Source organism: Carettochelys insculpta, chromosome 1, assembly GCF_033958435.1.
Source record: "Carettochelys insculpta isolate YL-2023 chromosome 1, ASM3395843v1, whole genome shotgun sequence".
NCBI lineage: Eukaryota > Metazoa > Chordata > Testudines > Carettochelyidae > Carettochelys > Carettochelys insculpta.
Window position 1 is genome coordinate 152738735 of NC_134137.1, and position 24913 is coordinate 152763647.

Here is a 24913-nt window from a genome sequence, read left to right on the forward strand (position 1 = left end):
TCTGGGAAGTGCAGAGCCCCATAGTTCCTTCTCACTCTGCAGCAGCTGCCGGAGCCTGGAGCTGCACCCGGCATTGCAAGGTCACTTCCCCCAGGAGCCGGCACCCAGTGAAGCCGGTGCCGGTGCTGCTGGGTGGAGAGTAGCCGGGAAAGTTGCAGGAACCTTGTGGCCTGAGAAGTTTGGGAGGACCCAGAGCAGGAGGCGAGAGGGTGGGGAGGGAACTCAGAGCGTGTGGCAGGAGAACAGAGGGTGGGCAAGTAAGATCCGGATTCAGTGGGCAGGTTGAGGCAAGGGAGCTGAGGCAGGTTAAACCTGGGACAGGGGTAAAATTTGGCACTGATAGGGATTAAGCCTGGGAATGGGGGGTGGGGTGGGGGGTGAAGCCTGGGACAGGGGGCAGATTTGGGGGCTGAGGAGGGTAAAGCCTGGAAATGGAGGTAACAACTTTCTAACTGTGTATGCACTGTTCTTAAAACAGGGCTTGCAAAAAGTACGGTTTGACGTTATTTATTGAGGACTGTCTCGTAGTCACATGCATGTGGCTCTTGAAGTATCAATGTTGTAACTGAATTTGAAAAAAAATGGCTCTTCTTGCTATTTTGGTTGCAGGCCCCTGCTTTGTGCCAACACCATCTTAGAAGGGGCCCACTTTAGACAACATGATTTACCCTGTTGTCAGAAAAGAGAGGAGAGAAGAACCTCTGCATTCAAGTTTGTGTCCCATGAATTTGCACGATTTGAAGGTGGGAAAATCTTCCTTATTTTTTTTTTAAATTAACCTTTAATGCAACAAACCATAAGAACATAAGAACAGCCATACTGGGTCAGACCATAAGTCCATCAAGCCCAGTATCCTGTTTTCCAGCAGTGGTCATTGCCAGGTGCCCCATCCTTCTGTTCTATTGGTGATATAGAAATAGCAAAGAAAATGCAGCAAAATGTTCTTTTTAGTGATAATTTTATATAAAGGGCTGTGAGCTATACATGTTCTACCACTGCACATCTCTATGCAAAATATCCGGTACCTTAGTAGCAAAACTTCCATGAACTTTGCAAAACTATCTAGGGCCAACTGTTTTTATACATTTATTTAATTTCAAGAGAAACGCATTTATATCTTGGGAGTTCATTATTCCCTGCACACACTGTACTATTACTCTTGCTCGAGACATCCCTTTTGAAAAAAAATACCGTATTTTACAGTAACAATCCAGAAAACACATAATTAACATTACCGGAATCTGCAGGAGTTTGAATAATTATGATACAACAGGTGGCTTATACATATATGTATCTCTGTGCATGCACATCTGTGCACCATGGCCTCCCTAACAAACCTTGCCATGGAGTTTATCAGTTCAGCTTCTTTAACGAATTGAACAACTTACAACTGAACAACGTAAGCTATTTCCTTTCTCAGCACCCACGTGTGGGACCTACAACTGAAATCTTCCCTCTGCAGAAGGCCAGCATGAGGCTGGTACAGTACCTGCATCTCACTTCAACCCTCCAAGTGGGGTTTAAGTGACATGTGACCACCCAAGGTCTTGTATGAAGTCCCTGCGGAAAAGTGAATTTTACCACGAATACACCGGGCAGCATTCCCAGCCCATGCCATTACACAAAGAAGAGCAAAGGACCAGGAATTTGTTCATCTTAAAAAACAGCCACCCCCCACCAATAGATACAGTTAGCCAAAACTGTAGGAGGTCCTTACTGAAGGTTCTCGATTCTTACTATACCAGGGACACATTTTACTTCAGGAGGAACCTGATTAAAAAAGGACTACAAGCAAATAAAGACCTTGGAGTTTAGCCTTATAATTTGGCACAGCCGTGTTTAGATGGAGTGTAAAACTTTGACAATGCTGTTAAATGGGTTTGCTTTTTCTTTTACCATTCAATGGCAGTGTCTCGGCTACTGGTGTCTTTGCAGTCGGAATCAAGGAATATGTCCTTGTAGATTCTCCCACACAGGCAGAACATATCCGGAGCAGGGTGATCACAAGTCTGCAGGACTTGAAGCATCACTTGTAACGCCTTCTCTCTGTCACCTGTATTGTTCCTTCTAAAATCAAAGCAGAAAATGAGACTAATGACTTGAAATTCACAAGTCTGAGAAGCACAGCAGATTTAGGATTTGCTATAAAGTCAGTGAAATGTAATTGCATATTGGCTGGTAGAAAAAAAACCCTGTCATGGGGGCGCTACTTGTTAAATCCAACAACTGAATGAAGTTCAGACAATTCAGATTGTTAAAGATCCTCCGTCTCTCAGCTGGTTCTTCCGTCCAGGAACAGACAAGCGCTGGGCACGCTGTGAAGGGGAAACAAGCACCTCATATGAGGCTCAGTGCCCACAACTATTGCCACAGGTGATCGTCATATGCCCCTCGTGTTCAATGGGACTAACCACTGCACTATGCCTAGCAATGTTTACAAAGATGGACCCATAATTGAAGTGAGCACCACCAGCCAGTTCTGTGGTAATATTGGCTGGCTGTGTGAGAAAGCCAGAACGATCTCAATTTATCCAGTACAATGAGGAAGATCAACACATAGCCTTTGTGGATATGAGATAAAGGGTGGAAAAAGAGTCTAAAATTAACAGCTGTAACAAGCTTCTAATTAAAAACATTTTGCATTCATACTCGTAACAAAACTCAAGTAGGTAAAATATTATATACTCTTAACGTTTTTATTAATATAACTTCAGAACTGCTAGCTAATTACTCTTAGATTTACCTTGTAGCTTTGAGTAAGTTTAAAACAGACTCTTATGGTTTACATCAAAAAGACACATCATTGTGAACAGGAAAAAAACATATTTGCAAGTGAAAAACAAGCACAGTTTCAGAACTTAAAATCCACTTACCAGCATTTTGCTAATAACTTGAAGGATTCAGCTATTTATCAACCCATTTTCAGATCTGCTTACGGTTTCCTGAACATGTAGCACCTCATTAACATAAAGGCAACCGCAGCAATTCAAAAGTGCCGCTTTTGAATCGTGCGCCGCCCGTGGAGGATAGGGGCCTTTCGAAAGGACCCCCCAGTCTTTGAAAGCTCCTTCTTCCTAACACCAGATAGGAAGAAAGAGCTTTTGAAGACTCGGGGGGGGGCGTCATTTCAAAAGGCTCATCTCTACGGACAGCGTGCGATTCAAAAGCGGCACTTTTGAATCGCTGCGGCTGGCATTATGAATATGCAGCACCTCATCAGCATAACAGTGCCTCATTAGCATATTTCAAACTTGCTCATTAAAATGCCTCTTCCGAAAGGAAGGGGCTCATGTAGACACAGCTTGTGTGTCTACACACCTAAGTTATTTCAAAATAAAGGCTGCTATTTCGAAATAACTTGTGAGCGTCAACACAACACAACCACTATTTCAAAATAGCTGATGGCTTATTTATTTCAAAATAAAACTATTCCAGAATTCTGAAATAATGCTACTGCGTAGACAGGATATTTTGGATTAGAGCCCCTGGAAGCACTGCTCTAATCTGAAATAGGCTCTATTGTGCAAAGACACACTATTTCAGAATAAGTTTTGCTTATTTTGGGGCTTTCCTGTAGTGTAGACATGTTATTCTGGAATAGCTTATTTTGAAATAACTCTGGAATAAGCTATTCTAGTACAACTCTGTAATGTAGACATATCCTTAGGCACTTAGGCTATGTCTACACTAGCACATTACATCAAAGTAGCCTATTTCGAAGTAAGAACATCGAAATAGGCTATTTCGACACGTAGCATCTACACATCCTCCAGAGCTGGTGCCGTCAATGTTCAACGTCGAAGTAGCAACGGGGAACGTTGAAAGGAGCTGCCCCAGAAGGAAATGCAGAGCGTCCACACAGACATGCACTCCCTGTTGAAATAAGGGGCCAGGAAAGCCCGCGGATCAGGTCACAGGCTGGACTAGCCCTTCTGGGGCTACAGCAAGCCGCTCCTTTAAAGGGCCCCTCCCAGACACACCCGGCCTGCACAGCACAAGGTCTGCAGAGCGCTAGCCACACTCTTGCACAGCAGCTATGGACCCCCAGCAGCAGCAGCTGGAAACCCTCCACTTAGTCACCCAGAGACCAAGCACCCTGCTAGGTGCTGCACGGGATGCTGCCCAGCAGCTCCTGCCAGAGGAGCCCTCCCAGGGGGCAGACCGGGACGCCCCTGACCACCGGGCTCCCCTCCTCCTCCCCCGCTGGGTGCTCTGCTGCCTCTGGAGCTACCCCATCAGCTCCAAGTGGTGGGAGCAGCTGGTCGTAGGGGAGTGGGATGACGACCAGTGGCTGCGGAACTTCCGCATGTGCCGGCAGACCTTCCTGGAGCTCTGCCAGTGGCGCACCCCAGCACTGAGGCACCAGGACACCCGGATGTGGCGCGCCCTCCCCATCGAGAGGAGGGTCACAATAGCTGTCTGGAAGCTGGACACTCCAGACAGCTACCGCTCCGTGGGACACCAGTTTGGAGTGGGAAAGGCCATGGTCGGGGCCATCATCATGGAGATAAGGAGGCCTGGGCACGCACCCACTGGGTGGGAGTTGGAAGGCTGGGGCTGGGGGCCCAGGTGTGGGGCTGGGGAGAGAGGGGTGCCAGGGAGGGAGGGGCTGGGTGTGGGGCTGAGGAGGGAGGGGTGCCGAGGAGGGAGGGACTGGATGGGGGGGTACCTGGGGAGGTGCCCGGGAGGGGGGGTCTGAGGCATCCTGCACACCCTCATGGACACTTGTGTTCCCTCTCCACAGGTGGTCCGTGCGCTTAATGCCATGCTGCTGCAAGGGCTGTCCGACTCGGGGACCTGGACGCAGCCATCACCGGATTTGCCGCCATGGGGTTCCCAAACTACTTCGGGGCCCTGGACAGAACCCACATCCCCATCCGTGCCCTGGACCACAGTGGGGGAAGATACATCAACCAAAGGGACGACCACTCCGTGGTCCTGCAGCCCCTGGTGGACAGCCGGGGCCGCTCCCAGGATGTCTACGTGGGCTGACCCGGCTGCACACACGACACCCGCGTCTTCTGGAACTCAGGCCTGTGCTGCCGGCTGGAGGCGGGGACCTACATCCCGCCGAGGGATCTCCCTCTGGGGGCACCACCGTGCCCCTCTGCCTCGTGGCGGACGCGGCCTACCCCCTCCAGCCCTGTCCATACACCGGCCACCTCAACGTCAGCCAGGGGCGGTTCAACACCTGCCTGAACCATGCCCGCCAGGTGGTGGAGAGGATCTTCGGCCACCTGAAGGGCCGCTGGTGGTGTGTCCTGGCCTGCCTGGACATCAGCCTCCAGAACATCCCCCAGGTTGTGGGCGTGTGCTGCACACTCCACAACATTATCAAGAGCAAGGGGGAGGCCTTCATCCAGGGGTAGGCAGTCAACGCCGTCACGGGCTTCCCCCAGCTGGCCGCCACACCCTGTCGCCAGGCCCACCGTGAGGGGGTAGGGTCCGCGAGGCCCTGCGGGCCCATTTTGATCAGGGAGACCCCTGAGAACCTCCATGGCCTTCCCCAGAGGGCCCCCCACACACCACCCACACACTGCCCCCACACCATCCCCCCCAACAAGCACACGTCTCAGGTTCTTTGGAAAATAAAGCTGAATTATTGAAAACTGGTAACTGTGCTTTGTGCACAACCAAAACTGCAACCAATATACAAAGCAGGACAACCATACACAAGTGGGATGGCTATATACAAATGGGGGCCCAGCGGATGGCTTGGCCATCGTCCCATCAGTCTGGGGTGGGTGTAGAGAGGAGCGACCCCCAGTGGGTGCAGGTCGCGACCTCACCCCCTTGTCCACGGTCCCCGACGTGGCTGGCTGGGGGCCGGGCGGTACGGCTGGGATGTCTCCACCGGCCGGTCTTCAGCCCCAGTTGGCTCCGGTCCTGGGGGGCTGGCAGGCAGCACGGCAGGCTGTGCAGCAGGTGGGCCGCCAGGTGGCGAGGCAGGCTAGGCAGCAGGTGGAGTGCCAGGTGGCATGGCAGGGGGCATGGCAGGTGGGGCATTGGGTGGAGCGGCGGGGAGGGTGGCATGGGGGTCTGCGGGGGGGTTGGCTGGATGCCATGGCACTAGGTGGGATGTTCGGGGTCTGTAGAGGGCGTGCAGGGCTAGCACATGTGTGCACTGCTGCCTGCATGTTCTCAGCTTCCTGCCACAGGAAATCCGGGTCCGTGGTGCTTTAAGGGCTGCTGTGCACAGGGACCAAAGAGCCCCGCAGGGGCTGGACAGAGCGTCTCAACCCCTCAGCTAATTGCCGTCATGGAGGACTCCGCTATTTCGAAGTAGCGGGACACAGATCGTCTACACACGCCCTACTTCAACGTTCAACGTCCAAGTAGGGTGCTATTCCCATCTTTGGATCGGAACAGTGATTTCAACGTCTAGCTGCCTAATGTCCATTTCAACTTTGAAATAGCACACGGTGCGTGTAGACGCAACACATGCTATTTCGACATTGTGGCAGCTACTTCGAAGTAGCCAGCTAGTGTAGATGCACCCTTAAAGAGATAACTAAATCCCGGTATGCACCCAATGTACACTAAACGCAGGGTAAGTATTCACAAAGTGATTAACATAGGATAGCTGGTTTTGGCCTGTGTGAAATGAATCCAGGTTCTGTGGGGTAAGCATTTATACCACAGTAAGTCTTGGGCATAAATTATCAGCCTCTAAAGCAATTTCATCTGAGAAGCCAAGGGACAAATGGAATGGAAAAGTAAGCCACTTTCCTAATATCTGAAGGTAGCAACTCCAAGTCAGCATGGAGGTGTGCTGGTGAGATAGTTTACCACACTTAGGCTACGTCTACACGTGCAGCCAACATCGAAATAGGCTATTTCGATGAATAACGTCTACACGTCCTCCAGGGCCGGCAACGTCGATGTTCAACTTCGACGTTGCTCAGCCCAACATCGAAATAGGCGCAGCGAGGGAACGTCTACACGTCAAAGTAGCACACATCGAAATAGGGATGCCAGGCACAGCTGCAGACAGGGTCACAGGGCGGACTCAACAGCCAGCCGCTCCCTTAAAGGGCCCCTCCCAGACACAGTTGCACTAAACAACACAAGATACACAGAGCCGACAACTGGTTGCAGACCCTGTGCCTGCAGCATAGATCCCCAGCTGCCGCAGAAGCAGCCAGAAGCCCTGGGCTAAGGGCTGCTGCCCACGGTGACCATAGAGCCCCGCAGGGGCTGGAGAGAGAGCATCTCTCAACCCCCCAGCTCATGGCCGCCATGGAGGACCCAGCAATTTCGACGTTGCGGGACACGGATTGTCTACACGGTCCCTACTTCGACGTTGAACGTCGAAGTAGGGCGCTATTCCTATCTCCTCATGAGGTTAACGACTTCGACGTCTCGCCGCCTAACGTCGAAGTTAACTTCGAAATAGCGTGCACGTGTAGACGCAGCTCTGGTGTAACACTGTTACACCTGCTCTGCAGATGGAGAATTCCTATTTATCTAGCTATTTATATCCTGCTCATCAGTACGGTATCAAATATCTGACAAAGTCTAAAAATATATTTCAGGCTCTGGTGCTCTCAATATGGCAACTGAATCAGCTTACGTGATTTGTTTTTGTTTGTTTAAAATGGTAATTCTGTTTAACATTGTCACTGACCCAACATGAATTGTATTAATGTGTTTTTTATTCAGTGTCCTTACAGCAGAAGGAAGAGTGGCGGAGTTAAAGTACGTTCTGCTATAATGTCCCAGCAGAGCTAACAGAGACATAACATATTTTCTTGTTATGTGTGAGTCAGCACAGTGAGGACAAACTAATGAAGTTAAGCATGTCCTCTGTCTAAGAAATCTTACTGGCAAAAGTAAAACTTGAGAAAACATCACAATGGCCGTGACTACACTAGCACCCCCCTTTCGAAAGGGGGATGCTAATGAGTCATTTCGGCAGATGCTAATGAGGCGCTGCCATGCATATGCAGTGCCTTGTTAGCTTAATGGCAGAGGCGCACATTTCAAAAGTGGCGCTTTCGAAATGCACGCTGCCAGCATAGACGGGAGCTTTTCCAAAGGCCCCCCGGATTTCAAAAGCCCCTTCTTCCCATTTGGCTTTGGGAAGTAGCGGCTTTCGAAATGTGAGGGGTCTTTCGAAAGGCCCCCATCTACACCAGCGGTGTGCATTTCGAAATCAGCACTTTCAGAACGCGTGCGGACGCCATTATGCTAATGAGGTGCTGCATATGCATGGCAGCGCTGCATTAGCATCTGCTGAAGTGTCTCATTAGCATCCCCCTTTTGAAAGGGGGGTGCTAGTGTAGCCACGGCCAATGTGTTTTGTGCGCTTTTGCTGTGTTGCCAACCTGCTGTGACATACTCTACTAGCAGCAGCAAGCGTATGCGCTAGTTAATTTGGGGACTAAAAATATCCTTTTCGAAGGATCAAGTTCATGCATGTTCATCAAGTATACTTCCTACTATACCCTGGGCCACTTGAATTAAGATAACAGCTGCTGCTCCCTCTCTCTTACCATCTTGTGCATCAGTGCAATAAAAGTTATTTATTCCTTATCATTTAAAATAATGCATAAGCAAGTTACACTGAGTGGGGTTTTTTTTTCAATCAGCAATCAAAGCTCCAGGAAATGAAGATCAATCCCAGAACTTCAAAGAACGTTTTTAGTAGAAAATAAGATCACAAGATGAACGACAGCAGGCCAGTCTGCAGGAATGAGCCAGCAAATGCACGTAAGTGTATGGGGCTTCAGCTGCAAACATTTGTAATTGTGCATAACTTAAGAACACAAACAGTATCACTGAAATAAATGGTCCTTACTGATAAACACATACTTCAGTTTTTGCAGGATGACATCTTTGGTAATTGTTATTTTCATCTCCACAATCATATTGCGATTAAAGGTCTTTAACAATATACAATCAAACAAAACTATATTGGTCTAAAGGGTTAGACAGCTTTTATTTCTGCTGCCTTGTAATGGTTTTTAAGGAACCACATACCAGTAGGAGGTAGCCAGCATATTTGGTAATTCAAGGTAGGGTCTGACTCCAGCTGTCACCATGAGAGGTAACGCAGGAAGGAATTGGGCTAATGGAAATACTGGCTTTTGGTAGCATGCCCCATCTCTCTGCAGGAAGCTTCCACAACAGTAACACACCGTTACAGCCTCCATGCACTTCTGCTACATCAGCCCTTTAGCATTCTATCCAGCTCCACCTTGCTATCACCGGACTCTAGAGTAGGGTCAGAAACCTCTATTTCAGTATGTTCCTATGGGTGTGTCTACACGTGCATTCCTCTTTCAAAAGAAGTATGCAAAGGAGGTAAATCAAAATGCAAATCAGGTATAACTTTACATATTCAGCACCCAATTTGCGTATTCTAATTTTGAAAGAGCTTCTTTCGAAAGAAGAAAACCAGTGTAGATGTTGCTCTGTCAAAAGTAAACCTATCTTCAAAAGAATCATTCGTCCCATTAAATAAAGGGAAAAAGGATTCTTTCGAAGATGGGTTTCTTTCGAAAGAGCAGTGTCTACACTGGCTTTCTTCTTTTGAAAGAAGCTCTTTTGAAATTAGAATATCCAAGTGAGGTGCCGAATATGCAAATGTAAGCCTCACCCTTCCTGACTGAGCTAACCTTGCTATCCCCAGCCTTGCTCCGGCTTATTTATACCCGGCCCTGCAGATTTCCATGACCAGCATCTGATGAAGTGAGTCTGTGCTCACGAAAGCTCATGTTCAACACTTTTCTGTTAGTCTATAAGGTGCCACAGGACCCTTCGTTGCAGTTACAGATCCAGACTAACATGGCTACCCCTCTGATACTTAATATTCCAGATGTGGCCTCACCAGTGCCAAATAAAGAGGAATAATTACTTCTCTAGATCTGGTCGAAATGCTCCTCCTAATGCACCCTCGTATGCCGTTAGCCTTCTTGGCTACAAGGGCACACTGTTTACTCATATCCAGCCCTTCATCCACCATCACCACTAGGTCCCTTTCCTTTGTACTGCTGCTGAGCCAGGCGGTCCCCAGCCTGTAACAATGCTTGGGATTCTTCCGCCCCAGGTGCAGGACTCTACGCTTCTCCTTATTGAACTGCATCAGATTTCTTTTGGCCCAGTCCTCCAATTTATCCAGGTCCCTCTGGATTCTCTCTCTACCCTGCAACGAATCTACCTCTCCCCCTAGTTTTGTGTCATCCGTAAACTTGTGTCATACTTATACATACTCTACACACTGGAATAAATTGGACTTCTTTAAAAAGCCAGGATATGTTTTGAAAACTTTTTAACACTAAGTAATGAAAGGATTGTCTCCCCCAACCATGCAGTATAGATTTGTAACTTGGCAGCTCTCATTAAAGGAATTTTTGCTCGGATTTAGAAACCCAAATGTACTTCATGTACTACTGAGGCTTTTTGTTTGCTTGTTTGCTTGTTTGTTTGTTTGTTTCCATGGTAGGACAAATAAAGCCGGCAAGGATAAGTCATGTCCACACTTGCCATTTCAAGTGCAAAAAAAAAAAACCCTTTTTGTGCAAAAACGCTGGGGGAATATCTACACTTGCCAATGTCTCTTTGTGGTGAAACTCAGAAAACCACCTTTGCAAGGGCTGTACAGTTCTCATTGGTGGTACTTTTGTGACAAGTTCTTCCTGATTATACAGTTTTTACCCTCCAGAGGATATCCCACAGTGCGTAGGTGAGGGGACTGCTCTTGCCAGCAGCTCTGATGCGAGGTAAACAGACATACTCCCCTCCCCTCCATAAAGCTCTGGGAACTTTGAAACCCCACTTCCTGTTTTCTTGGCTCTGCACCACAGCAAGCACACACTATTATTTTTTCTTTTATCCTTTCCAGGCTTCACTTTTCACGTAAGCTTTCCCTCTGCTCTTTATTTCTCACCAGTAACTGTGCCATTATCACTAGGTCCCTACCAAATACTTAGCCATGAAAAACATGCCATGGACCATCAAATCTCTCCCCCATGAAATTGGGTCTTCTCTTTACTGTTACCCTAATACTACACAGATGTCACAGGGAAGACCAGGGTTCTTCAAAGCGGGGCCCTGACCCAAAAGGGAACTGCAGGGAGATTGGAAGGTTACTTTGGAGGGGGGTTGCAGTACTGCCACTCTCACTCCTGCGCTGCCTTCAGAGCTGGATGGCCAGAGAGTGTCAGCTGTGAGCCAGGCACCCAGCACCAAAGGCAGCACCACCTCCCCGGCCAGTAGCAGCAGAGAGGAGTACCAATACCATTCCACACCGTCCTTACTTTTGTGTTGCTGCCGGTAGTGGCTCTGACACTCTCCAACTCTGAAGGCAGCACCATTACCAGCAGCAGCGCAGCAGTACGGGTAGCAGTACAACAACCCTTCCCGACAATGACCTCATAACCCCCTACAATTCCAAGACCATGAAATTTCAGAGTTAAATAACTGAAATGAGAAAATGCATTAATTTAAAAATCTGTGACCGTGAAATTGACCAAAATGGACTGTGAATTTGGTGGGGCTCTGTTTTCTGCCAGGCGACAGAATGATGTCATGACACAAATGCCTGTAGGGAGGGTGGAGGTGGGGAAAGGGGCCAGGGGGTGAGGCTAGCAGCCCTGGGAAGGCTAGGGCTGGCCTTGCGGCTACCCGATCCCCTCTCGTCACCTCCCCACTGCCTGGCCCTTCTCCTCTCCTCCCGACCATGGGACGTGCCTGGGATGGGAGGAGTAGGAGGAGCTGTCACCGCCAGGCCATGGTGGGGAGCGGGGGGCGTGCAGAAGGTGCCTCTCAAGGCTGCACTCTGGCTGCTGCTAATGATCCCCTCCCTCTCCCCCCGTCCTTGGGCTGGGCTGCAGGACATGACTCACGTCAGTAGCAGCAGCTGTGCTTGGGAGGGCCCAGTCAGAGCCATCTTCTCTAGCAGGGAGGGAAGGAACTGCTCAGTGCCAAGCTCCAGCTCCAGCTACTGCCAGGGGAGCCCCTTCCTGCTGCCCAGGTTAGGGGCAGGTGGAGTTAATAGCAGCAGCCAGAACTCAGCTCTGAGAAGCTCCTCCCCTCGCCCATGGCTGGATGTGACCCAGCTCCACCCTGCCTTCCTTATCGCCCTGACAGAGCCATCCACAGAAACCTCCCCCAGGCCTTCCTGGCTGGCAGACAGACAGACCAGGGCAGGTGGCGGGGGGTTGGGGTGGAGGCAGGGAGAGGGGCTAGGGCAGAGGGGAGACCCCAGGAAACCCCTCTTACCACCCACAGGAAAAGAGGAAGATTGGCAAGCATAGTGAGCAGGGGACACAGCCTCCTAGTTATTACTAATGGAATTAACAAGCCAGAGCTATACTGTGAGCCACATCCTTACCCCACTGAAGTCAACAGGCCTGTTGTCACTGGGGTTTGGCAGAGGGTTTGGCCCGCTGGGATTAGGGAAGTGGAAGCACTGACACTGTAAAACTGTGCTGACATTTTCCCTTGTATGTCTTCTGTTTACACCACGGCTAAACAGGTACATAGAATCCTGTTTATTCTGGAAGAGAGACTCGATTATAGAAGGGCTCTAATTCAAGCAAAAGAAAAGTTGCTTGGTGGGGAGGGGGCTTTGGTTTCCGTTATCTTTAACTTCATCTTGTCTGTATTTGTCTCTGTGGACATTAAATATTTTCTCCGTATTTTCTGACCTCATCATATTGGTTATTACACAATACCTTTTGAATATCAGCATAAGGGGGAACAGATTCTCCCGTCTTCCCACACACAGGTCAGGGCTAGTAGTTAGGGTGACCAGGTTTCACTTCATCCACACAAGCCAGTATTTTGTTCAGATGGATGACATCACCCTTGTAACAGCTGTCATCAACAGTTTACTATGAATGCTAGAATTTATAAACATGACCTCAATGTCATATTGCAGAGTAATGAGCATGAGGCAGTACAGTCCACAATAAAAATTAATATAACTATTCAAAAATAAATGGCATTGAAAAGCAGCGTTTACTATTTACTGTGACTTAATACATTGGGGAACACTTACTTGTACTAATAAACAAAAATGCATCCATATGTATAGCAAAGAAGTTAAACTGAAGATGAGTTGATTGCTGAAAAAATGGCATCACAACATTTACTGTATCTCAGTTATTCCCATGTCAGATTTGCGGAGTTTACAAATACTGATGGGTAATCTGAAGTGCCACTAAATATATTAAAATCTATGGCAGGAAACAGGCCTAGAATAATTTACAACAGATAAACTAGTAGTACTCCACATGCATGTCACTCAAAATATAATAATGAGTCCCCCGAAGGTTAATGAGGTTATGCGTGTGTCAGTAAGGTCACAATTTGGCCTTCAGATCCTTCAATACTGATGATAAGGCACAACATGATGAGAACTAAGCTTGATTTTCAGATTGTAGATTGAATATGCAGAGCTCCAGTTAGGGAAAATAAAGTTGTATTTTTTAAATTCTGCGAATGTCAGATGCAAATCACTGATCTACAGTACACTGTGAACCCTTCAGGATGCTATTTTTATGGAAGAACTACACTTTAAGCCACTAATCACTTCCAAGAAGAACAATTTCTTATGGCTATTATTAACTGTAATAACTCATTATTTACTAATGAATCCCTTGCTTAGTGCTATTCCCATCATTCTAACAGCATGCTCATTTTATTCTAGTGTACTGTTAATAAACAGTGATGATTGCACCTCCCTCATCTTTAATATGAATCAAGATGGAACTGCTTGGGGATTAAAACGCAATCACACACTCCAGGATGCCTAATAGTGGGAACTGTAGTATCTACGCCATAGGCCTTATGCAAGAGATGAAATCAGCCTTAAGGTAGTTACAATCTGCTCTACTTTAGGAAAAATCTGACGTAGCCCTTGGTCGCTGGGCAAGCTGCCAAAGCAGCCATCACTTTAGTAATGTTTGGACTGCCCTGATTTAGTCCACAAGGACTCTTCAAAATAACTGTTACATTTTTTTTCAGTTGATCGAAATCCTTTTTGCCATGACCAAGGCTCTAAATCAGCCACGGACAGTCATCATGGTAAAATTCTACTCACAGTAAAAATTTAGATTTTATTAATATTCAAACTACCATAACAAGTAAAACAACCAAGCACCAATTTAATGTGCCATTTGATTATTCTCAGAACATTAAAATACCTAATTATAGGCAAGTTAGAGCCTGTAATCAACCTCCTCTCCAGATCCCCAATCAAATGCCCTGTCCCAGTCTCCTTTCCAGGGCTCCTCATCCAGTCTGTGTCCTTGCCCCTTCCAGGTCTCTGTCATTTTCTCTCTACTCAGCCATCCCAGCTCTACCCCCAGACTCCTCACCTTATCAGATCTGCTTCCCTCCCATTCTGATCTCCTATCTCGTGCCCCTCTGATTCTCCATACCAGTCTTCTTACTTTCCCAGTTCTACTCTTGCCACCCGTCAAATCCTCACCTGATATCAGATTCCCTCCTCCCATTTCCCAGTCCGTTTCCTTCTCCTGGTCACCCTGCTCATGGCCCCAGTCATCCTCTACCCTACTTCAGGCGACATCTACATTTAAAACACGGCGGCGGCAGCACAGCTGCATCTGCATGACAGTAGCGCTTCGGTGAGGATGCTCTCTACAGCGACGGCAAGGGCTCTCCCTGAACTTTATTCAAACCAACTCCCCAAGAGACAATTGCGCAGCTCATGAAAAATCTCTTCCATCAGCCTAGTTCTGTCTACTCTGCATGTCCGGTCAGGTGAACAAGATGGCCCCGGGAGGTGGATTTTTCACACCCCTGCACAGCACAACTGGGTTGACTGAACTCTTCCACGTAGACCAGTCCCCCAGTTTCCCTGGACAGCCTCGGTTTTCAGCCCTAGTTTTCCCTCAGCCTTGTCTCCATTTACTTCTCAACAGGTTCAGTTCTTGTTCCCTCTGCACGGCACTGACAGCACAGGTGAGACAGTCTCCAAACCTCAGCTCAGGTTCCCAGGCTCAGCAAAGCCTGCAGCTACAAGAGACAAAGACCTGCAATTGCAAGTCCTGCTCAGGCTCAGACTACAGCATGACTGGAAGGGATGGAGTTTGGGGGAATTCAGTTGACAAAACCTAAGAAGAGCCCACTAAGCATACCAAATCTGAGTGGAATTTCATGGGGCAGGAAAAGGCACATTCCTGATACAAAGCCGCCCAACTGCTGAAAAAATGTTAAGTGACTGTCTCCAAAGCATTTAAACGCTAGCGCGCTTTAAAAAAAGATGATTTTTCTGCATGAGCAAAAGAAACCATGGCCAAGCCATTCTGGGTCAATTTCTGCAAACACTTTCAGCCTGAGGCAGACAAACGCTGACTCATGAGGACATGGAACGGGAAGACGCTTAGGAACCACTGTACTGGGAGCAGAGGACAAAAGATAGCTATTAATAAGGTTCTAGACTGTGACAGGCTCACTTTACAGCCATTGAATGCTGCACATTCTCCCTTAGAGACATATAAAATCCAAATGGATTCATAAATGTGTTTTGACAGACTATGCCCAAAGGGGCAGAGGATATTAATTCTTTAAAGGTGATCCCTGACCTCAAATGTCAAGAGTATTACAACATCTAATCTTCACCTTCCTCAAATACAAAACCATACTAAGGACCGGTGTGCCTACTTCTATGCATACCGCCCGAAATTATTTGGGGGAGACCCATGTTTGCCACAAAAAACACCATGAAATCCCAAGTCAGCTGAGAAGAGCTCTTATCCATATTGTCATTGAAATTACATAATGCAAAAGTGCAGGCCACTCAAGCGCCACCCCAGACAAAGCGCCACAGTAAAAGCTGTATGATCCAGACTCTCACCCCGGAATCACTCAGTTTGAAGCAAAGAGACACCTACATTTTAAGACATATGCAAACATAACTAAATCTGCTCTGCTCATCCTTAACTATGTATTGTCCTTCCTTCTTTTAAATGCACCCTCTTCCTCCCCTTCAGCTCATCCTCACCTGTGTACATAAATAACTAAAATTATGGGATTAACATGACTTTTGCAGCCATTCCACTGTACACTCCGCTTTTTTCGGTGTGGTTTAATTAGACTGGAAGCAAGGGCTGTCTACTACTCTCCTTGTATGGCCTAGCACATGGAGCACCATTCTAGGTTGACCCTAAGGCATTATGATAATAACCATGATTAATTAATAACCTCTACTGCAGACATGCAAAGGGTAGCTTTTTGCAGCTCATAATCTGGTCCAATACAGAGAAATTTGCACAGAAACAATGAAAGATACTTTCCTGATCCCAGAACTACCTCCCTGACCAACTTCTTACATCACATCCCCAAATCCATAGAGGTATTAAAAAAAGTAGGCAAACATTTTTACATCGGGGGAGATTAGGCAGTTTGGATAAGCTTCATTCTCAGAAAGCCTGAAACCTTTTTGTTTAAAAAAAAACATCTCATAACGTACATAAAAATGCAGTCAGATGGGCAAAAAAAATGGAAAACTTCAGCCGAAAGGTTACGTTTGGGCACAATTGTAAGAATGTTGTTCTGTGCTAAGTCAAATGTCTTACAATAATGTAAGTATATTACATTTATATAATCACCTTTATCAGCCAAACTTGTAATCTCATCAAAAGAGCAAAACAAAAACAAGCTAGAAGCTTTCTTACTACAATTTTAAAATGTAGTAGCCACTGTAGATAAGTGCTATGAAAAAAAAAACATCTTAGAGGAATACGTGGAGAAAATAGAACATTTATCTTTGTCACTCCTGGAAAGGTAGAGTGGATAAAGCAGGAAGGCTCAAATGGACTTTTCTTCCCTCATTTGGAGCTACAATTTATGGTTCAACTACCACTTGCCATTGATTATTTTAATAACTCACCCATGTTTCCTTTTTGCTAAATTACTGTTAGTTAAAGGTAATCAAGAACTCAAACCTTTAAGCAATTTGGGCTTATAGTTAGTTTTTCCATTGACTTCACTGGGCTGTGAATCAAGCCTTTCATCTACTCCTCTGGGCAGGCTATTCATTTATCAAATGATGGCTGTTTCAAAGCTGTTCTGAGATTTCAAACCTTAAAATCTACCTTGGTGCAAATGATTATGACAAACAAAGGCCATGTCTACACTAGCCAAAAACTTCAAAATGGCCATGCAAATGGCCATTTCAAAGTTTACTACTGAAGCACTGAAATACGTATTCAGTGCTTCATTAGCATGCGGGCGGCCGCGGCACTTCGAAATTGACGCGCCTCGCTGCCGCGCGGCTCTTCCCAACAGGGCTCCTTTTCGAAAAGACCCCACCTACTTTGAAGTCCCCTTATTCCCATCTGCTCATAGGAATAAGGGGACTTCGAAGTAGGCGGGGTCCTTTCGAAAAGGAGCCCTGTCGGGATGAGCCGCATCAATTTCGAAGTGCCGCAGCCGCCCGCATGCTAATGAAGCACTGAATATGTATTTCAGCGCTTCATTAATAAACTTCAAAATGGCCATTTGCATGACCATTTCGAAGTTTTTGGCTAGTGTAGACATAGCCAAAGTAATTTATTTCATTACTATCACCCCAGAGTCATGAGTGTGAATGAGAAAGATGTTCCACATATATACATACACACATACACATAAAAGTATATTTACACATACTTTAAATTTGTGGATATACGTAAATACCTAAAGACAAGCAAAAAACCTCACCAGTTATCCTTACCGATTCAATGCAAATGCATAATGAAATTTAATGTTATGCTGATCAGCCAGATCACAGGTAGGTAGCATTTCCAGCGTTTCTACCAGCTTCACCATAGCATCATAGTCCTGATATCAATAAAAAAGAAATCCAATCAAAGAAAATATCACTAAACCAGTATCACTTCCATCTGAACCAGGTTTTTCACTTGGAAACGTTATCCAAGTATTTACAATAATTATTCCTGGTCAGAGAGGACACCCACCACCAATTTCATCAACAGGCAAGCTAGTTCTGCACAAGAAGTTGCTACTTGCTTTGTGAGGTAACCATGGTTCTTCAAGATGTCTCCCTCTGGGAGTTTCACTACCTGTGTGCATGCATCCCGGCTCTGCTTATTAGAGAACTTTGTAGCATGTCCATTAGGCCTGCACATGCACTCTCTCTCCTTGTGTCACACCACCAGTCCAGTCCACACATGCAGTCTAACCTCTTCCCCCACTAACTCCTTCTCAACTTTCAAGTCATCAACAAGAAGTCTGGAGTAGGGTAGAAGGAGGACAAAGGGTGGGTTGTGGTGCACCCATGAAGGGCACATCTTGAAGCATCATCATTATTAGACAAGGTGAATCACTTCTTTGAACAGGGTCCCTGTGGGTGCTCCACTGTGCATGATTCCAGAATAGTATCCCCCATGGAAGGCTGGGACTTCAGTCAGCTCACTTACTGATGTCAGCACCATGGAGCTGAAGATGGCACTCGACAGGGAGTCCCCTGTGATCATATAACGCAACACTCACGTTGCCCCACTAGAGACCTTTGGGATAGGCTCATTCTCGAAGAGGGTGAGGCACGTGAACAATGACCTTGTGGAATGTGTACAAACAGAATCTAGACAGGCCATATTGTGAACTGGGTGATGTTGTCTGGTGCAGTTTGAGACCAGCTTGGGGAGCTGTTGGGCTGATATTGCCGAGTCAATGGACCTTTCCACAACACAGAGGAAGAAGCCTGTGGGGAGTCCCCGAAGGCCTTTTTCCTGTCCAGATAGGTGGCTGGGGCTCTCCTGACACCCAGAGTATATAATATTGCTGTCTAAGTAAGGCTTGGAATAGAACACTAGAAGATGAATCAGCTGGTTCCTGTGAAATGGGGAGGTTACCCTAAGATGTGGTCAAAGTATAACCACGTCCCAAAAGAATAACGTGTAGGGGGGATATGCCATCAGAACCACTGTTTCCCCTATTCTCCTAGCCTAAGTAAGCACTATCAGGAAGGCTGTTTTCATTGTGAGCTACGTTAAGCAAATAGGTGGCCCTGGGTTTGAAGGGAAAGCTAGTTAATCCTTTCAGTACTTACTTTAAGTACCATGTGGGTGTAGGAAGCTGAGGTTGTAGGAAGTAGTTAACTATGCTCTTGGGGAACCATTCAGTGGTTGGATACAACAGCACAGAATACCCCTCCGCCAGATGGTGGAGGACTGTTATAGCCACTAGGTGGACTCAGAGAGCTTAGATACAGACCCGATATTTTTAGGGTCAGTGCATAGTCTAAGATGCATGGAAGATTTATAGATGTCAGGGAGGTGTGTTGGGAAATACACTAAATCCACAATGTGGACCATTTTTGCAAGTAAACACAGCACATCAAGGACTTTCTGCTGCGTGGCAATACCTCTTGCATCTCTATTGAATAGGAGCTTTCTGTGTGTTTGAACTGAGGCAGAAATGTGCCTTGTGATGGAGAACTGGCAGTTTGGGATGCAGGGTACATCTTCTGTTCCATGAGAGGAAATACAAAGTGACTGGCAGAGAGATTGGCAGGAGCATCCCAAGCTGTGACAGGTAAGGAAACCATGTCTATCTTGGCCTAGTAAGAGCAGTTGGAATGATGCATGATCTTTTTATTTTCAACAGGACCTTTGATAATACGTGAAAAGGAGGAAAGGTGTAAAGGAGGTCCCTGTCCTAGGGGAGGGGGAGGAGTACGAGAGCATAGCTGAAGGACTCTTGTGCTATCTCTGCTCTGGAAGAGTAGCCTGGACATTTCCTGGACAGATAAATGGCAAACTAGGCCATAGTAGGCCTCTCTGACTGACTTTATAGATTGCAAAGCACTACGGGACCTAGCTCCCGCTTGTGGTCATGTAGGAATCTGCAGCTGAGACTCCCTGCTATTGAGTTTTGTGTGCCTGAGATACAAGCTGCTGACAAAGTGATGTCATGGGCGGTACTCTGGTTCCATAGTCTCATCGCTTCCATGCCAACAGAGGGTGACTGTACTCTCCCTTCCGAATTCAGGTACAGTAAGCGGGTTGCATAGTATGTTAGAACTCCTGTGCTTTCCTTGGATCAGCAGTAGGAAGTGGGTGTAGAGGTTCCTGACTGCCCTTAGCTCTCTGAGGTTGATTTGAAGGGATCTCTCTGTGAGTGATCATATGCCTTGTGTTGACAGCCATTTAGCTGTGCACCTCACCATATGAGCAACACATTGGTGCAGGAAGCAATGATGTGGGGTGTACAAGAAGGGAACCCCTTTGCAAACATTAGGTGCGTTTTTCTGCCAGTCTAAGGAGATTTGAACCTTGGTGGGTAGTGTAACAGGTTTATTTAGTTTGTCCCTGTTTGATTTGTAAACTGAGATGAACCACCTCTGAAGGCACTTCATGTGAAGTCTGGCATAGTCTTATCACTTTAAAAAAAAGCAGCTCTGTAGCACTTTAAAGACTAAAAAATGTATTTATTAGGTAACTATCTTACATGGCTAAGACCCACTTATTCAGATTTGGAGCAGATAATAAGGATCCAGGATTTATATACTAGGGGGTGGTGAGCGAGGGAAGGATGGAGGAAGAAGGGGGGAAAAATTGTGGAGGGGAAGTCACCTGTCATTAATAGGAACAGGGGAAGAAGTAAATTAAGTGGGATGGGTGCCATTCCTGCGAATATCAAAGGTGGGGAAATTGCAAGAATTTGGAAAATACTCTTGGGGCCAATGATAGCCTGAAGGGCTGCAGTGGTCTTTACTGGTAGTGGTCTAGTTACAGAATGAATCTGAGAAATTGTTCCTGAGTCTGTAGGATTCAGATAAAAGTAGCCATCCTGAAACCCGGAGGCTGAAAAAACAGTCACCTTGGAATATCATTGCTCAAGTGGCCATTTTGAGTTTTTGTCTTGACAAGCTTTTGGGGAGCTCTGAAGCCTAGAAGGGAGTCTGCAACCTCCCTTCCTCTTGGGTATTAGGAAATAATTAAAGTAGAATCCTTTGCCTCGAATACACTGAGGTCCTGGTTTCACGGTTCCTAACTGGAGGAGATGATTTACTTCTTGTTGAAGTAAACTCCTGTGAGAAGTGTCCCTGAAGAAGGATGGGGAAGGTGTTGTGGAGGGGGTGGGGAAGTAAAGTGTACAGAGTACCCATTGATCCAACATTATGTGCTCTCAGGTGCTGCAGAACATTGCCAGGTGGTGGGCAAATGGGTGGTAGCAGTGGTGGGGAATGGTCCACTAGAACCACCCGATTAACACATCGAAATGGATACCTGGGTATGGATGACTGGAACAAGGAAGACTGCTGGCCAGATGATTTAGATCTTGAAATTTTAGTTTTCTTTCTCCAGGGCTCACAATAGCATTAAGCGTGGAGTTAGGAGGCATGTGGCTGCTGACTAAATTTTCTTTGTCCTTGTATATTCAGCAAACAGAGAAGCAGCCTGAGAATCTTTCAAGTCCTGAAGAGAGGCACTGGCCTTCTCTGCAAAGAGGGCATTGCCCTCAAAGGACTGTTTGACCGTAACTCTTTGGAAAGCTTGACAGACAGATCCAAGAGGCATGCAGCATCACTTCCACCATGGAGACAGACCTAGCTACGGCATCAGCTACACCTAGGGCAGATTACAGTGCTCCCTGTACTGCTGATTCTCCTGAATGATGGCCTTTAAACTGATCTGAGACACCAGCCAGAGTCACATCAACATCATCATTCAATTTTAAATAGTTTACATAATCATATTTCACCATGAGGACTTGTTAATTGGTGTTCTGAAACTGAAGCATAGCTGAGGAGTACAGTATACCTTTCTCCCAAACAAGTCTAGATGTTCTAGTCCCTATTGCAGAGATTGGACTTCATCTAGTGTTAAACTTGAGAATTTACAGCAATCACCACAATGGAATAGGGATGGGTGGAAGAAGAGGAATTCTGTTTCTCTCGCCAGGACATAATTTTTGATCAACTCACATGCAGGCTGGCATGATCAAGGCTGGGTTCTACCATGTGGTTTTTGTGGAGTCCAAGAGAGCCTCATTTATAGGGAGAGAGCGAGCACCTTTGGAAGATGAAAAGAAAATGACAAGGAACTTGTGGTGTGTGGGCCCTTGACTTCTTCCAGTGGTAACTAAGGAGAGTCCAACACTCTCTTCATGAGATCCCGGAAGTGGTGAAAGTCATTTGCCAAGGACAGTGAGGGAGGCATGACAGCCTTAGCTAGGGGGAGGAGGATACGGTCTTGCGGTCACTTCTTCCTTGACATTGCCCTCACACTCCTCCAGAACTTTCTCCTGGAGATTCCAAAGCCTGGGACACCGTGGTGGAGGGAATGAAGGGTGTGTTGGTGGGAGCAGATGCCTGATAGATATGGGGGAGGTATGCAGCCTAGGGACCCCAGTATGACCATTGGAGTTGCAATGGCATAAAGTCTGGTGGTGGAGCTGCCATGGTTGCCCACATCAGGATGATGCCCGTGGGGCCATATGAAGATATGCTTGGGGGTATGGGTGGTATTGGGCACTGTAGGAGTATTGAGGTACCTCCTCCATTATTTCACCATCCAAGTCTGCACCAGAGAGCAGGGGAGCGTGGCAGGGCAGCAGGAAGATCTCCATTCTTGAGAAAGATTAAACATGGAGGTCCTAGTACTGAAGAGAGGAGACTTCAGCGTACTGATTACACAGAGATCCCCAGTTGCTGGAATTACTTAACACGAGTGACAGGGCCAGGAAAGATGGCCATCTTGTCTGCACTGGATGCTCAGGTGCCAGATGGGGCATTGCTACTGATGAGGCATCACACACAGGTTGCATCTTTGAGTGCTTACTCCTACCTTCTCCTCAGTGCCACTGACTCGGTGCCTGTGCCCTTTGGGTCTGTAGGCACATCAGGAGTACCTGCAGCTGGTCTTCCTTGCACGGTGAGTACCAGGTTTGGCCTCCCTCGATGTCAAGAATGCCAAGATTACCATACATGCCAGAGATCGTTTGCAGCTAGCTCATGGCTCAGTGTGGGTCCTTCCCACTCTCTTTTTTGATTTATGAGAGGGATCAATGACTTCTTCATCCCATAGCCTCATGTCTGCCTAGTGACCCTTAGCATGGGTCCGGCAAGGGCATCAGAGCTGCCTCCATGAACATAATCTGCCTCAGCTTTCTGTCCTTGTGTGACTGAGGTCTAAGCTGGGGGTAGAGAGTGCACTTTTGAGGATTATGTCCTTCCCTGAGACAATAAATGCACTGTCAGGGCATGTGTGCAGCCAGAACAGTCTTGTTATAAGAGAGGTACTTCTTGGTGCCTGAACAACAAGACATGTCTTGTTAAGGGAAAGGGCTCCAAACAAGAAAAATTTTGTTTTTTGCTTTCTGCCCTATCTATAAATATTCTTAGAGAAAATATACCAGAATAATTACTACTAAAAACTAAGGCAGAAGCAGTTGAGAAGGAACTGAGGGGGGCCAGCCTCATGATGCAGCACAAGTAAGGACAGCACATATGCCAATCTAATGGACACGGCTACCCAAGTTCTTTGATCAGCAGCACAGGTATGCAAGCACACCTACAGTGGAGCACCCACTGGGACACCACTCAAAGAAAACATTCTGGTTTCCTCTTGCTGACAGGTTACTGACCATGACATGTTTGGGAATATACTAATGAGCTCCCATGGGGCCAACATTCTCTTACAATTTGAAGACCAGTCAAGTTGGGTGCTTAAATATAATTAAACTGCCCAGAGAAGAAAGCCCTCCAAGGAATCGGAAGAAGCATCCAAAGGTAACAGATTACCGGGAACTTCATCATTGGCAATTAAACAGATAGATAAACTGGGGTAGGATAAAAGGGAACCTACAATGGAGAGGTGGATAAAACAAGACCACTATCGATCTCTCTTTTGACCTGCTAAAAATTGACAAAAACCCAGTTAAGGTACATCTATACTAAAAATGACAGTGCTTTTGCAGAAAGGGGAGGCCTAACTCAGCTAACTCTGATGTAGGTAGGGCAGGTAACAAAACATGGAGTCACAGACCTCAGCAGGGTCAGCAAGCCAGCTGGCTTGTAATGGGGTGCCAAAGTCTGCACCACCACTTCCTCAGTGCCAGCGTACCCAGGCCAGCTAGATTAAAGAGAGAGTGGTGCACACTGCAATCCCATGTTCATTTGCAGAGTAGATTTAATGTGAGGGAGGGTCACAAGAATCAAAAGTGCCATTGTCAGCAGAGCAAATCCTATTGGATTGGTGAAAACAAGTGTTAAGAGGAATGTCACTCACAAAGTTGGGCAGTTTATAAGTATTATACAAGAGGCCCTGTCTTAGCAAAAGCAGAGCTTTTCAAAAAAATCCAAAAGAGAGTTTTTTCAGGAGGGTTTTAAAACAAAAACATTCCTTTTCATATCAGTTATTATAGTAATCTGGGCTCATGTAAAAAATGTTGGAAATCACAACAAATTATTTTGCTTAGTTTCCATTGGCTTAAAGTTTGGATGTAGAATTAAAATCCCAATAAACTTCCTGTTTTCATAGGTAAAAAGTAAAAAGAAACTCCCTTAAAACTACAGTATAACTGAATTTAGCTTGAAACCAAAATACAGTGCTCCAGATGCAAGAAGATACCCAATAAACAGGCAACAAACAAGAACAAAGGATTAAACCAATTGCAAAGGGAATCTTCCTTACTTTCATATCAATATTATACCTGGATATCTCGATAAGAAAGAAGCAGGTTTATGACAATATCAGAAGTAAGGACTTCAGTATTATCCATACGGAGCTTAATCCTTGCCAGCTCCTTTGCTAGTTCTTCTCCTTGATACTTATCTCTAGCTTTTCTAATATCATTCAACAGTGTTTCCTTGCAATATGCACTAAAAATAAAAATGGAGACAAAAAGTGTTAGAATTTTCTAAATGGAAGTTTGGTTACACTATTACACAGCAGCAATATTTCTTCATCAGAATGAAGTTTAAGATAAC

At 46.4% G+C, this 24913-nt stretch overlaps 1 protein-coding gene across 5 annotated transcripts in view; it reads right to left on the reverse strand.

Moving 5' to 3' along the window:
• The window catches only part of MAP3K15 (mitogen-activated protein kinase kinase kinase 15), a 156476-nt gene that overhangs the window by 68533 nt on the left and 63030 nt on the right, over window positions 1-24913 (reverse strand). For all 5 annotated transcript variants that reach the window (XM_074993985.1, XM_074993986.1, XM_074993981.1 and 2 more), the window contains 3 exons: window positions 24637-24805; window positions 17690-17796; window positions 1897-2067 (listed from right to left, as the gene is read on the reverse strand). In XM_074993985.1, the coding sequence (XP_074850086.1) occupies window positions 1897-2067; window positions 17690-17796; window positions 24637-24805 (447 nt within the window). The remainder of the gene's footprint in view (window positions 1-1896; window positions 2068-17689; window positions 17797-24636; window positions 24806-24913) is intronic.